The sequence below is a fragment of the Cavia porcellus genome, unplaced genomic scaffold (genome assembly GCF_034190915.1).
Source record: "Cavia porcellus strain 051 isolate PalLab524CR breed Dunkin Hartley unplaced genomic scaffold, mCavPor4.1 scaffold_10, whole genome shotgun sequence".
Taxonomy (NCBI): Eukaryota; Metazoa; Chordata; class Mammalia; order Rodentia; family Caviidae; genus Cavia; species Cavia porcellus.
This window is the reverse complement of record NW_026947493.1, coordinates 76814149-76830348: the sequence shown is the minus strand read 5'-3', so window position 1 is coordinate 76830348 and position 16200 is coordinate 76814149. Positions and strand designations below refer to the sequence as shown.

The window sequence follows — 16200 nt, the reverse complement described above, 5'->3', positions numbered from 1 at the left end:
TATTGTTTCTTTTGATATTTTGAAGACCATCCCACCTCTGCATTAATCTCATTTGCTTCCCATGTAGAACTCCTCCCTGTTTGCATTTCCTAATTTGGTGAATGCCATTACCATCATATCCTAATGTATATGCTAAGGTCCCAAGAAATAGTTTAAACTTAGCTTCTTGCTTATTATTTATGTGTCATCAGTAAATACTTCAGACTCTGCTTTCTAACTATCTCATGTTCGCATCTTCCTTGTCTTAACACCCTTTTGCATATCTTCACTGGGAATACGTTTAATTCACATTAGCTGCAGATGTCATTTAAAGGAAAATCTTATTCTTTGTCTAAAACTAGTGTTTGTCCTTTGTTTGAAGTTTCTCAATTGCTGTATTTCACTTTTCATCATGCAGCAAACCACTTACCGTACCATACATACCTCTGATAGTCTTCCACCATCTCCTATCACTTCACGATATTCAGGCAAAAACATGTAGCGGTAACACTCAAAATTGCTGTGCTGACATAAATCTCTACACCTTTGTACCTGCTTTTGCGTCCATTTATAGCACCTTCCACTTTTTTCCCTTCTGGTAAACTGTAACTAATCCTTGGAGATTCAAATTAAACAGAACATCTTTAATGAAGGCTTTATTGATGACCATTAATGTCCTGTACCAAGACAGAGCTTAATACAAAACTTTTAGAGTTTTCTTTCTGTCTTTCTGTCTGCACCTGAATACCATGAGGAAGGAAGAATGAATTTCTCATTGGAAAGAAGGCTCGACAGCCAGACTACTTCTTTTCAAATCCTTGATTGCCCCATGCAAATTATTTAAATCTTATACACTATTTTTATCTATAGCAATATACTAACCTGGCTGTATTATTTTCTTTTTTTCTTTTTTTTTTTTTTTTTGCCCAGCAAGAAAATATTTTTTTTAATTTTTTAAAAAATTTTATTTAAGGAGAAAAAAGAAAAAAAAAACAGAAAAAGGGTACAAATTTTACAGAATTTCAGAAAAAATAAACAGTAGGAAATCACTCGTTAATTACATATTGTCATCTTAGAAATAGTTGTTGAAGTTACAAAATTAAAGCATATAGAGGGGACTTTCAAACAGTGAGACTACAAACAGTTTTGTTCAATGATCCAACAAAACTCAGTAATATGGTTATCTATCTTATACATTTAAATATATATGCAGTTGTATCTTTTAGAGAACTTACTTTTCCTTTCTTTTGTACAATGACAATTACGCATTTTGGGTTTTATTACTCCCACAGTTCTTATTACTTTTTTTTTTTTTGAAGAAATTAAAACCAAATGTGACATACCAGGACAAAGTCAGTCAAATCAAAAGGATGGACATAATACATAATGTAAAAACAAACTACAAGGTGATCAACAATGGTTACCATAATGCCTCTTGTTATCTTATAAAGAATTGCCTATATCATCAGTTATAATAAAATTGAACAAAACAGTAAAGGATAAGACCAATAAAACCAAAACATTGGAGATATCAGAGGACTTCAAAAGAAGATAATAGTCAACCAGAATGGGCATCACAATGAATCTTATTGTCTTCATAGTTGTTGCCTATACTTTCAAACTTGGTACTATCAAACATAACAGAATAGAGGAAAATCAGTCAAAACAAGATAGTGAGAGCAATAACAGAGTTTCAAATCAAGTTAATAGGAAATCAAAGTGGGTTACTATAATATATCCTGCTATTTTTTATTTTTCCCTTAATTAAAAGGATAAAAATGAAAAAGAAGATAATAAAAAGGAGATTGAGATTAAAAAAAAAATAGGGTATAACAACAAAACAGTGCAGGTCAAAACATAGCCATTTAAGCAAAATAGTGTTTCACCACAAGATAATCTTGAAATAATAGCAGTTACCATAGTGTCTCTTCCCTTAAAATCTTTGGGTATAACTTGGTATACTGTAGCATCAAACATATCAAGACAATGTAAAACCGTTCAAGAGAATGACAGTATTACAGGGCATTTAGAATCAACTAACAGAAAATGAACAATGGTTTCTATATAATCTCCTTGTCTATAAAAGTTTTTGTTTATATTATCACATATAATAAAATCCAGTAAGATACAACACGTTAAAACCGATGGAGACAGAAGAACAAAAGCTTGATGGGACTTCAAAACAAGAAAATATTAAGTCAGCACTACCTATTATGATGTCTTGTTTTCTCCAAAATGGCTGTTCCTACCGTCCAACCTTCTCTGCCTCATTTCTGTTGAGCTCTTTTTCTGTCATTAGTTGTCAGTTTGTCCTCTTCATTTCGCTTTCTGCTCCATTCATTGTGGCCGCTCTGCCACTGTTTCTGGAATCTTGGTATTTTTCATTTTTGGAATATCTTGCAGTAATCTCTGTAGAGTTGAATTGGTGGTTGCAAATTCCCCTAGTTCCTCTTTATCCTGGAAGCACCTTGTTTTTCCATCAATTTCTAGGGACAGTTGTGCAGTATATATCAATCTTGGCTGGAGGTTATTATCTTTCAAAGCTTGAATTATTTCCCCCCATGCTCTTCGTGATTTGATGGTTTGTGCCAAGAAGTCTGCTGTAATTCTGATGAGTGTTCCCTTGTAAGTGATCTGTTTCTTGTCTCTGACGGCTTTTAATATTCTGTTCTTATTTTGGATTTCTGGAATTTTGATTATTATATGCCTGGGTGTAGCTCTGTTTGGGTTGTAGGTGGCTGGGGTCCTGTATGCCTCATACATCTGAGTATCTTTACCTTTTGCTAAATTAGGGAAATTCTCCTTGATTATTTCTGTGAATAGCTTTTGAAATTCATTTGTTTGTGTCCCTACTTCTTTAATGTTCTTAATTCTTAAGTTATATATCCTCTTATCATTTTCTAGTCTTTGTATTATATATGCTGTTTGTTTTCTTGTTATTTTTAAGAAGCTTTTCATTTCATGCTCCCACCTTACAGATCTGTCCTCCAGTTCTGATAATCTATCCTTAGTTTCTTTCAAGTTGTTATGCCAGCTTTCAATAGTTTTTACTTTCCTGGTAATCTCTTTGAACCTACTTCAAGTATTCTGTGTTTTCTCTATTTTCTCCATCAAACAATTCTCCCCTTTTTTTCTGTTCTTCCATCCCACCATCTGTTTTTTCTTGGGTGGTGCTTAGCATTTCTCTAATTATTCTACTTATTTCTTGCTTTATTCCATTAAATACTTCATTTTTGAACTTGTCTATGAGGCTCCGGAGATACCATTTTATGTCTATAGGTGCCGTGTTTGATATTGCATGTTTTCTGTCTTCATTCTCTTTTGCATTTACCTTTCCTGCATCAGTGTTCTCAGGATTAGGGACAGAGGACCCTTTCTTGTTGCTCCCTTTTCCCATACTTTTTATTCCTTCCATACAAGCGTATGTAGGAGGCCCAGTATTTTTTTTTTTTTTTCTCTTTGTCTGTTGCAGTTTGTTTGAATCCACCAGCTAGGTGTTCCTGCCCACTGCAGTGTACTAGGGAGACACAGACCTGGGCAGCCTCTGCTGGGCCTGCCCCTCCAGGTCAACCTATTGAATGTTTCACTGTTAGGTGCACCGCTAGGCGCAGGGACCTGATTTGGGCTAGCCTACTGGATTTTAATCCGCGGAATCACCAGGCCAAGCGCTCCCCACCAATCTCGCTTGAGAGGGGAATATATGACTAAAGTCACTGCAGGGCTCTGTTCCGGCTAGTCTGCCTGTTCCTAGAATGTCCTCTGTTGGAGCCTCCTAGTCTATGAAAGGGTCCCCATTTCTCTCACTCACCGCAGGTCGATGCAGGGCTCCCTGCCAGTCCCACTCTCAACGCTGTTTGGTTTCGCTGATTCCCGCTCTCAGAGCTTTCGTGCGTCTCTCTCCCTGCCATGCAGATTGGGATGCAGTATCGGCAGCAGGAAATTCAAATCATGGCTTCCAATGGCGCGGGATCCAGCTTCTGCACTGAGATTTTATCTGTTCCTGTTATAGCATCAGGATTGCATTTCCAGTTGGTTTCTCTCAGCTGAGTTCTTTCCTGGGTCGGCAGAGTACATCTCCCCTTGCGTAGGACTCCTCACACGGCACCACACCTGGATTCTAAACTGGTAATCTCAGAGAGCCTCCGTGGCTGCTGTTATTTTCCGCCATGTTCTCCTGGAAGTCTGGCCCAGACCCCAACTCAGGCCCCAATGCAGCCTAGGCCTCTGAAGGAAGAGAGCACTGGTCTTCAGACAGCATCTCTAGCGGCAAAATGGCGACTCCAAGCACAAGACCAGCATGCACTGGGATGGCAAGGCCGGGTGCGGGGCAGGTCTCAGTAATCTGGCTGCATTATTTTCAGCATAATATCAAATAATACAGGGAAGAACTTAACATAACACTTGATATGTAGGAAAAACTTAAAAGTGTTAATTAGAAATAGCACAAATGCCACACAAGCACATATCTAACTCATAACTGTATGTTAGGTAACTGAAATATGTTAATAAATCTTGAATGAGTGAATAAATGAATGAGTGAAGGAATGAATGATACTTCGTGAAAACCTTGTTATGATCTTGGTATCCTTTCTGCTTTTGTATGTCTTTTATTGATTGATTGATTGCTGGGAAACAAACCCAGGACATCACACAAGCTCAGGAGCACTTTAAAACTGCCATTAAGTTTAGAGCCCAAATATATTTTCATCTTTGTCTTTCAGATTACTCTTTCACGTAGTACATTTCTCTGGAGCTTTATGAAGTTATTTTAGTTGTTATATTCACAAGGATTTCTTAAGTTTCAGTTGCCACTGTTTACTTTCAAGGCTTTTTGAAAAGATATAGCTATTACATAAAGTCTATGATTACATGAATATTTTTGCTTAGGACAAACCAAAACTGTCATGCAAGTTAAAATAATAGTTATCCTAAGCCGGGCATGGTGGCTCACTCCTGTAATCCCAGCACTCGTGAGGCTGAGGTGGGAGGATCATTGCAAGTTCGAGACCAGCCTGCTACAAAGTGAGCTCATGACCTGCCTGGACTGTATAGCGAGACCCCTTCTCAAAAAAGACAAAAAAAAAAAGTTATCCAAAAGACAACTATTTATTGAATAACAGAAGTAGGATACAGATATAGAACACTGTAAGATTTGAGTAATTAATTTGTTATGTTAATATTTGTAATTATATTGTGTATTTTTCTTTGTAGATAACATCTTTATTTTCCTGTCTCTGTCTCAGAGCTCACTTCCTTTTTCCCATAGTCTATACTGCGTTCTACACTGGGTCGCTTTATGCAGCCACTTCATTTTTCCTCTTAAATGTTTCTTCTACACTTTGTCTTTCCTTCTCTTTGCCCATATTTTATCCATCATCCAGCCATATCCATATAGTCTGCTGTTACTGCACTTTACCTTCTCCAAGCGTGCTTTCCCTCTTGCTTTGATTACAAGACTTTTTTTTCCCCCTAAGTCACTTGTGTGACCCAATCTCTCCTCTTTTAGCCTCACACTTTCTGAGGAATCTGTTCCCATGAGTTTGGAATACTGGTTTCACAGAGTTGCAACTCTAGATGAGAAAGAAGCTGCTTCAGAAGATGTTGTAGGAACCACTAGTTACCAGGCTCACTCTTTAGAAAAACCTTTCAAAAACTTAACCACAGATTCCTTCACTTAAAATCCCCGCCTTCCTAACTCTGCCTTTCTCACTCCCGACAAAATGTCTTTTAGTTATTTATGTTCTAATCATTTTTTCAAACCTCATTTTCAATTAGTACAAATATGTCATACAGTACCTTTACATAATACGTATTACATCTTTTCTTCACATGCCCTTCTCATCTTTCAGTCTTTCCTCCTTTTCCCTTTACAAAAGCTTTCCATTTTTCTCCTGCCATTCATTTTTTCTCTTGCTCTTCCTTTCCTCGTCCCAACTCCCTCCGTTGTTCCCTTTTCCATTTGAGTATTTTTTACTTCCCAATATCTATAATATATTTGCATGTTTAATTTCTCAGACAAAAGAAACTATGTGATATGTAAACATGTGTCTGATTTATTGTACTTAAATAATGTACCCTCTCAAGGTACATTCATTTACCTAAAAATGTGTCAAGTTTATCCTTCATCATCATACATAAAAACGACCTTTTCTGTATATAGTCATGTGTTGATGAACATCTAAGTTATTTCCAAGATCTTATTATTACAAATGGTTCTGCTATAAACATGAGCATGCATATAACCTTTTGGTATGATGCTTTTAACTCTTTGAGAAAGATATAAAGAAGTGGAATAACTGAGTCGAATGGAACTTCTGGTTTCAGGTTTGTAGGAAATATCCATAATCAGTGTTGTTTTAATTTGCATTTCTCAGATGACCAGTGATGTTGAACATTTTTCTACAGATTTCAATGATGTTTTTACTTATTCTTCTGAGGAGTGTCTATGCATTTCATATGCCAATTTTAGGATTAAGTCTTTAAATTTGGAAACTGGTTTATTATTACTTTTGTTTATTTATTGTTCTTTGTATAGTCTAGATAGTAGTCCATTATCTGAGGAAGAGTCAGTAAAGTTTTTTCCCATTCTGTGGGGTATCTCATCATTCTACTAGCTGTTATTGTTATTTTGGGGTGTTTTTAACTTTTTTTTTTTTTTTTTTTCTGTGCAAAAGCTGTCTATCTTCTTTTTTTTTTTTTTTTTTTTTTGTACTGTGGATCGAACTTACAACCACACACTTGCAAGGCAGGCACTTAAGCCGCTTAGCTAAATCCCGGGTTGGCAGAAGCTTTCTAATATGATATGATAAGGTCCCCATTGTTGATTCTTTTTCATATTTTCTGTGCCCTTAGAGTATCTTAAGAATTTTGCTTATTTTACCTTCCAACGTATTGTTTCTGTTCTAATATTTAGATCTTTGAGCCATTTAAATTTTGGTTTAGTGCATGGTGAAAGACAGGGGTATAGTTTTAATCTTCAGCATAGAGAAAGCCAGTTTTTCCAGCAGCATTTATTAAAGAGGCTGTCTTTCTTCCAGAGAAGGTATTTGATACTTTTGTCAAAGATAAGTAGCTGAGTGTCCTTGGAGGTATTTCTGCTTCTAATTTTCAGTTATATATATCCTTAGATCTGTAGGGTTTTTGTTGCTGGTGTTTTTTTAAATTTGTCTGTTCTGTTTTGTTTTCGCCAGTAACACGCTATTTTCATCACAATACCAAATACGTCTTTGAATCAGGGATTGTGATGACCCATGGCTTGCCTTTGTGGCTCAGAGTTGCTTTTGCTACTCTAGATCTCTTCATTTCCATATGAATTTCAAGATTTCCCCCCCTCATTCTGTGAAGTACCCTCTAGTATTTTGACTGGAATTGCGTTATACCCATATGATAGTTTTGGAAGTATGATTCTATTTTGCTTCTATCTATCCATGAACAGGAGATATCTTTCCATCTTCTGATATTCTCTTTGATCTCCTTTTTAAAGAGTGCTGTAGTGTGATTCTTTTACTTTCTTTGTTAGATTGATTTCTGAGTATTTAATTTTTCTTGATGCTATTGTGAAAGTTATGGTTTCCCAAATTTCTCTCTCAGCAAGTGTATTCATGTAGAGGGATGCTACTGAGTTTTGACTTTGTATCCTTCTATACTGCCAAATTTGGTTATTAATTCTGAAAGTCTTTTGGTGGATTTTGGAGTCTTCTGTGTAGAGTATCATATCATGAGCAAATAATATTTTAACTTCCTCCTTTTCTATTCATATTCTTTTTGTTTCTTTCCCTTGTTGAATTACTCTGGGAAATGTTTCCAGAACTATACTGAACTGGAGTTGTGACATCTTTGTTCCTGATTTTAGAGTGAAATCATTTAAGTTTTGACCATTTAATACGATGCTGGCAGTTGATCTGTCATAGATGGCCATATCAGATTGAAATAAGAACCTTCTTTTCATTTCTCTTTAAGGATTTCTTCTTTCCTTCCTTTCTTCCTTCTCTCCTTCCTTTCTCTCTCTGTCTTTCTTTGTTTCTGTCTGTCTGTCTGTCTGTCTGTCTTTCTGTCTTTTTGTCTTTCTTAATCATGAATGAGTTTTGGACTTTGCCAAATGATTTTTCTACATTTCTTGAGATACGCATGTGTTTTGTTCTTGGTGCTGCTGATGTGGTTTACTAATACAATGACTGATGTGTTTTGTTGAACCATTCTTATATCCCTACAGTGAATCCTAGTTGGTCATGGTATAATTTTCTTGATTGTTTGCTGCAGTTAGTTTGTCAGTGTCTATTTGAGCATTTTTGTAACTATGTTCATTAAAGAGATTGTCTTTTAGTTCTCTTTTTGTGCTTGGATCCTTCTCTGGTTTGTTATTAGGGTATTGCATGCTTCCATAAATGAGTTTAGCAGTAATTTCATTCCCTGTCAATTTCATTAAAGAGTTTGAGAAGTAGAAGTATTAGATCTCTAAAGTTCTTGTAAGAGTCAGCAGTGAATCCATCAAGACTTTGGCTTGTCTGTGTTGATATTTTTCAAATTAGTTTCAGCTTCATTGATTGATTAAATTTTGTTATTCATACCCATTTGGAATTTATCCATTTATTCTGAGTTTTTCATCTTATTAGAGTAGGTTTTCAAAGTAGATACTGATGTTCCAGATTTCTGCAGAGTCTGTTGTGATTTCAACTTTTTTCTTCCTAATTTTTTATATTTGGGTCTTATCTTCCCTTTTTTGATGAGGTGGCTAAGGTTTTTTCTAAATTATTTAGTGTTCAAAGGACCAACTTTTTGGATGATTGATTCTTTTTATTGTTTTCTTAGCCTCAATTACTTTCATTTCTGTTCTCATCTTATAATTTTCTTCCTTGTACACACTTTGAGTTTAACTTGCTCTTCTTTTTTCTTTCATTTTTCAAGTTTGAACTTCAATATTAAGTCATTTATTTGAGCTTGCTCTGTTATCCTCTTGTGTAAATTGACCACTTTAAATTTCCCTCGTGGGTTTGCTCACATTGCGTACCATAAGTCCCAAAATGTTGTATTAGTTTCCATTAAAAAACTGACTTCTTCCTTAATTTCATCTTTAATTTATTGGTTTTTCAATAGCATGCTATTTAATTTCAATGTGTCTATGCTATTTTGTAGTTTGTTTTGTCATTGATTTCTAGTTTCATTACACTTTGATCTGATAATATGCATAGAATACTACAAATTCCTTTGCATTTGCTTTGGCATGTTTTATGAATTATTATGTTGTCTGATTTGGAGAAAGTCCCATTTGCCGCTCAGAGGAATATGAATTCTGTTTTGATTGAGTAGCATATTCTGAACATATCTTCAAAGTCCATTTGTTTAAAGATTTGATTGTATTTCTTTGTTGATTTTTTTGTCTAGTTGATATGTCTTTTTCTGATGGTGGACTTTTTAGTTTCCCCATTATAGCACTTATTAGTGCTTATCGATTTTTCATATCCATTAGTGTCTATTTTACATAATTTAGTGTACTGATATTTGGTGCATATATATTTATGATAGTTATCTTTTCTTCTGGTATTTTTGTTTTGACAAGTACATAGTAGCCACTGACTCTTCTGATCAGTTTCTCCTGAATTCTACTTTGTCTGCAAATAGAATAGTTATCCTTGCTTTCTTCTGGTTTTTTGTCACATGGAGAATTCTTTTCCATTAACTTTCAGTCTATGAACATTTTTTGAATTAAATGTGTTTCTTGTATGCAGCATATTGTTGAGTCTTACTTTTTGGTTCATCCTGAAAATTTGTTTCTCTCAATAGGTGAACTGAGCCCATTCATGATGATGTTTATAAGTGATATGCTTTGATTTATCATTGTCTCTTTCTAGAATATCCTTCAGGATTTTGGGGGATGTTAGTTTATTGATCATGAATTTCTTCAGGTGTTCTTTATCATAGAAATATCTTACTTCTCTGTCAGATTTAAAAGTTTTGCAGAGTACAGTGATCTGGGTTGAAGTTTGTTTTCTTTTAGGACTTGAAATAATTCACTCCAAGCTCTCCTTCACTAAATAGTTTATGTTGAGGAGTCTGCTGTGATTGTGATGGATTTCCCTGGATAGGTGATTTGATTTTTTTCTCTAATAGTTTCTAATATTTCTCCTTTTGTTGAGTTTCTGGAATCCTCACAATGATGTGTTTTTTTTTTTCTTGATTTTAGTTAATTGTTCTATATACATCAATTATATGCATGTTAAATTCTCTACCTATGGTTAGGAAGATTTCTATTACTTCTGTGAAAAGGTAATTTATGTCCTTGTGTTTTCTTCTGATTTTTCATTAATTCCATTTAATCTTATTTCCATCTTCTCTACATCATCTAACAACTGTTGTATTGATTTTTCATGGTCTCTTCCTCTTTTTAAATAGTATTCCATTTGATGAGCACTAATTAACTCTGTCATCCAGATCTGAAATTTTCTTTACACTGATTGGTTCTCTTGTGTATGCTTTCAAAGGAATTTTTAATCTCCTAGATATCTGTTTGTATTTGTTTTATAGCATGCAGTTTTTTTCCTATGTTGGGTATTCATGTTTTCCTTAAGCTCTTCTACTTTTTTTTATTTGTACTTATTTTAAATTCACTGATAATTCCCTTCATTATGATCATCATGTCTTGCCTACCTGCATGATTATTTATGATTTGTTTTTATCTAAGGATTTATTCATCTGGTTTGCTCCTTCTGCTGCTACCATTTCATAAAATTCAGGTGGGAGGTTTTTGGTTTCTTCTACCTCAGAGTCCTCTGTCTTTCTTCGAGTAAATTGAATGTTTTAGATTACATCTTGCTTCTGTTTCCTAATTTTCTATTTTTATTTTTGCTTGTTTTCCATGTTGAAGCAAATAAGTTGCTCAAGATAGGTAGTTTTATTACTAGTCTCAAGACTTTTTTTATGCAACGACTGCTTCTCAGAGCTGTCATCTAGGTGTAGCTGGCTTTTTATCTCTGAGTCATTTCCAAGATTCTACCTCTTCTGTTTATTAAGGACAAAAAGTTGCAATTTATTTAACCTAGCCCCCAGTTCTTTAGAGTGGGCTTTAATATTGTTTTTTGACTCTGAGGATACTGGCACAAAAAGATGATCTATTGAACATAATAGCTATGTCACCTTGGCTGACTTAGTAGAAACAGTAATGTCTATAGTATCAAGCACAAACTAAAAAATGGTGAACAGAGATAATATTTGTCACCTTTAGCCTTGGGTAAAAGATTTTATAGTTGTATAACAAAGTCTAACACTAATCAGAAGATTACGCATAGTAAATATCCCCTCAGTTTCCCCTTTTCACTACAAAGCAATGTTCACTCATAGTAACACACTGATACTACCTATTGTATCTTAAGGTTTAGCAGAATGAGTTTTAAAGTATGAAGAAAAAAGAGAAACAATGAAAATTAAAAAAGCAATGATAGACATAAAGAGCACGGTGAGATTGATGTAGGAAGTCCTTTCGGGAATAAGAGGAATTTAGTGGCATTAGACAACAGTAATAGACATAACCACCTAGTAGAAGGTTAAGTAGTAGTGACTGCAGACAAACTAGAGGAAAATAAAATTTAAAAATGATACTAAGGGAATCAGTTGAAAGAGAAAAGTTAGAAAAGAATGAGGAGAGAGTAAAAGGGAGCCCTATTCAAGCAAAAATAAATAAATAAATGCACTAGTAAACTGGGAGACACAAAAAATGGATAAACCCCTGCTTCTGCCTAATGAAAAAAAAAAGTGAAAAATCTAAAATATAGCAATAATGGAGACAGAATACAGAAAAGTAGAGTAAGCGAATTCCTATATATTTCCAAGTGAGTTCTTCCTCTCCAGATCAGTGGTCTTTCATATTCCAGCTGACATCCTTCTCTGCCCCTCTGTGGAGTTTGTGAGTTTGTGTGGTGCTTAGTGTGCTTGAATAGTTCAGTTTCTATCCCCATTCCTGGCAGCTGAGTGGACCAGGCAAGGGTGGATACTCTTGTGGACTGCTTCTCATGGGAATCAATAGTGGTTACCCGGTGGATTTTTCCACTTTCCGTGGGACAAGCTTTTGAACATAGAGGTTCCTATGGGCTTTAGGCAGTTCTGACTTCAGACCTGTGGTTGCTCAAAGTAGAAAAGAATCTTCCCACAGCTAACTTGGGACGACTTCTGCAAGCACAGCGAGGGCACAGAGCACTGATGGTGTCCCCTGGGTGCCTGGGCAGAATAGACAGCAGCTTACCAGGCAGAGGATGGCCTGTTGTGTTAAGCAGACACTGTGTCTGGGGCTCTGGCTGAGTGCAGGATGGAGTCTGTGGTGCCCAAGGTGCTTAGAACACTCCCTGGAAACCCTGGTTGCTTAGGGCACTGGTATTAGACCTGAGACAGAGACGGGGTAGAGGATTAGAGCAGAGCAACTCCGAGGGGTCCACACAGGCTAAAGGGAGCCCAGGTGCGAAATACAGACTCAGATGAGACCAGCTTAGCTACCTGTACTGAACTAATACCCCAGTTTGCCAGGGATAAACTGCTGGCTCCCTGAGGTGACCCAGATGCACTCTGTAGACTCCTAACACAGGCAGTGGTTGCTTATTTCCTTGGAATCTGAGTATGAATGGGCGCTTGCCGGAAGGAGTGGATCTCTGGTCACTCATCCCTGTGGTGTGTGCAGTGCTAAACACTGCTGGGCTGCACAATCGTCTGTTTGGAGAGGCAGACAATGAGGTAAGGGGTTGTACACCCCCAGTCTGTCCTATGTAGTTTCACTGCTGCATGGACTGAGACCAGGAGCAGCCCTGTCTGGTTTGCCTCTTACACTCCATGGATGTGTTTTGTTTGATCTGCCTTTTCACAATTAATCTTTTCATCAAGATGTATGCTCCTTCCTTTCTTCCAGCTACCTGTGTTTTTATTTTATCTTCTCTGAATTTCTCCAATGTTGTTCTCCACCTGTGGCATGTTCTAATCTTTTGTATCTCATTACTCAGTTATTTTATATCTATATCTATATCTATATCTATATCTATATCTATATCTATATCTATATCTGTATCTATATATAGATACAGATATAATCCAGGGCCCTTGCACAGAACCACATTCCCCTTCCTAGTCCTCGCCAAGTTTCCAGGCTGGCCTTAAACTTGTAACCCTCCTGCATCAACCTCTCAAATGCTGGGATTTTGCCTGATTCCTAACTCATAATTGACTTACTATTTCATTTAATGATTAAATTGAATGCACAAATACTTTCCCAAAACAATATGAGTTGATGACATGATAAAGATCTTTGTCAGAAATACTCCATATTTTAGGCCCTTACTACAATATTTAGGCCATTATTAAAAAACAATTTATGTAACTCTTATGTACAAAATTTTATTTTAGAAATGCATAGTAACCCTACACAAAACATAATTGTGAGTTATCATAAATAAGAAAAGCAAATAGCCCTCATAAAATGTCCATTTTTGAAAGCTGTTGGGAAACAAAATTAAATTTTATTAAGGGAATACTCAGTAAATATCAGTCATTTTAAATTTTATTTAGAGACAAGATTTAAATAAATTGCCTAAGCTAACTTCAACCTTGTGGTCTGCCCACGATTGCCACTCAAAAACTGGTATTTTAGACATGTTCTACCACTCCCAAATCATGATTTATATCTTCTAGAAGAGACACAAGAATATAAACCGAACTCACTCCGGTACTTGAGAACGATCAATTTACTACTTGACATGCTAGGTGCAGTGATCATAGTTTTAAAAGTAAATTACATTTTTAAAGGACAACCATTAATAATAGAAGTAAAGATACACCTTTACTTTCAAAAAAAAAGTATTAACTAACATTTCACAAGTCGATGCAGAGACCCATTTACAAATCATAATTGATGCTAGCAGTAACTGATAGAAACTATTCTAAAAGGTCTGTTTTTACTTGCTCTCTGGATTTTGTTTTCCAGCTCCCTGTGGTGGCCACTTCTCAGCTCCAAGTGGAGTCATTCTCTCCCCAGGATGGCCAGGATACTACAAAGACTCTCTGAACTGTGAGTGGGTGATTGAAGCTGAACCTGGACACTCTATCAAAATTACGTTTGAAAGGTCTCTGCAAATATTTTTTATAGCTTTCAAAGGAAAGATGGCATAAACGTCCAGTTGATATTCTCTGTTTCCTTTAACAAATCCATGTATAGTTTTATTGTAATAGTCAGTTGTGCTCTGAAGACTTCAGACTGCTTGCCCCCTTTTAACCTTTCAGCCTGTTTTCAAGTTAATTTTCTATTTGTCTAATGCTGTATTCATACTACTGAAATATGCAAGGCTGACCTTTTCGCTTAATGTATATGCACAGCACTGAGATATAAACATATGACCTTTAAGTTAATGAGTTTAGTTGTCCTATATTTTGAAGGGTCTGTGAATCTGCTCTACTAGGTCTCAAGGGACAAAGGTGCTGTAAACACACTGAAATTGATATCGTATCACAGCCTAAGATGCTCATGCATGCAATCCATATGACCACGCTTACAAATTCTGTAAATCATCTGGTTCTCAGCATGTGTTAATGTTTGAATAACTGGCTTTTTTTTTTCCACGTGGGAAAAGTATTGCTAATCAGGTAATCTATACCATGAAAGACCATAACACTGAATATTCCAAAAAGTCAAAAGAATGAGGCTTCTGCTCTGTTATTGGCTTATACTAAAAAATCATTAACTTTGCAATTGCATTATTGACTTCCCTCATTTATCAATCTCTTTCTAAGAAACCAAATTTAAAAGTATTTTAAAGTACTGAGTCCACCTGATAAAGTTTTAAACACAGCAAGGTATCTTGATTATGGCTTAATGGTCCAAACTAATTGGACCAGTCTATGACTGAAAAGGCCTTCATTGATTAGATTTATCCATATTAGTATTGAAATTTTCATGAGAGAAAAAGAAATGACAACTCTGTCTTAAACAGTTATAAAATATTGAACATTTCTTATGGGCTCATCCTACATTACTGTGACCTACACAGTCTTACTTTAAGGAACCCTTTGCTGTGGCTGCCCTAAGATGCCAAGATAAACAATGTAGCTGACCTGACTGATACTTAGTGAGCATAATTTTGAAATCCTGAAGTCTGAGATCAAAGTGACTAAAAGGATTGCTTGTTCTGGCTTGTAGGTAGCTATTATCTCCATCTGTCTTTATATGGGATTCTCTCTACATTTGCACCCTACTGTCCTCTTCTTAATTACCTTTTTTGTTTGTTTTGTTGTACTGGGAGTAGAACCCTGGGCTTTCACACTGAGCTACCTCCCTAGCTCTTTTGCATTTTGAGACACTAAACTTCTCCTGCTGGGTTTGAGGTTTTACACTTCCTGCCTTAGTCTCCCAGTGGACTGGAATGACACTTTACAGCACAAGCAAGGCTTATCTTTATGATCATTTTAAAGGTGCTCTTTAGATAGTCAGACTAAGAAGTATGGGGAATTAAGATTTCAACATACAAATTCTGAAGGACATAATTTAGCATAATTGAGCCATCTCTGTTTTGTTCAGAATAGTTTGACAGCGTCTGATTTATGTTAAAACTATAATCTGTTTAGTAGTTGATGTGGCTTACATTTCTATAGCAATTTTTTTTTTTTACCTCTGTCTTTGTCTCTGTCTCTGTGTGTCTCTGTTTGTCTGTCTCTATCTCTCTCTCTGTCTTTCTCTCTGGCTCTCTCTGGCGCTCTCTCTCTCTCTCTCTCTCTCTCTCTCTCTCTCTCTCTCTCTCTGTACAGGCTCTCCCTATGCCGTTCAGACTGGCCTCCTGCTCTTAAACTCACTATTTAGTCCAGACTGACCTCAACCTCAGCCATATCCTCCCTCAGGTTTCTGAGGGCTGGGGTTATTAGGCCTCTGCCACTGTGCCAAATTTGAAAAACATTTCATTTATTGGTTATCAAATCTTCATTAAATGTTATTATTCCATAAATGAGGAATACAAATTAATTAACCGTACTTTATTACAGAAAATAGTATTTGGTTTAAAATATACACTAAAGCATGATAATCCTGATTATATTGCTGTGTAATTTTAAAAAAATTATATTGATTTGAGCCAAATAGAGATTTAGTTTATGTTTTCAATTTTTTAAAAAAATTCAAACAATGCATATGAAGGTTAAGCATATTTGTCATTCTATAATAATATTCTTTTAAATCAATGCACACATACATGTCAAATGCATGAT

At 35.8% G+C, this 16200-nt stretch overlaps 1 protein-coding gene across 8 annotated transcripts in view; it reads left to right on the top strand.

Moving 5' to 3' along the window:
* Csmd3 (CUB and Sushi multiple domains 3) overlaps window positions 1-16200 on the top strand; it is a 1082130-nt gene that overhangs the window by 691233 nt on the left and 374697 nt on the right. For all 8 annotated transcript variants that reach the window (XM_063257640.1, XM_063257641.1, XM_063257642.1 and 5 more), the window contains one exon: window positions 13934-14072. In XM_063257640.1, the coding sequence (XP_063113710.1) occupies window positions 13934-14072 (139 nt within the window). The remainder of the gene's footprint in view (window positions 1-13933; window positions 14073-16200) is intronic.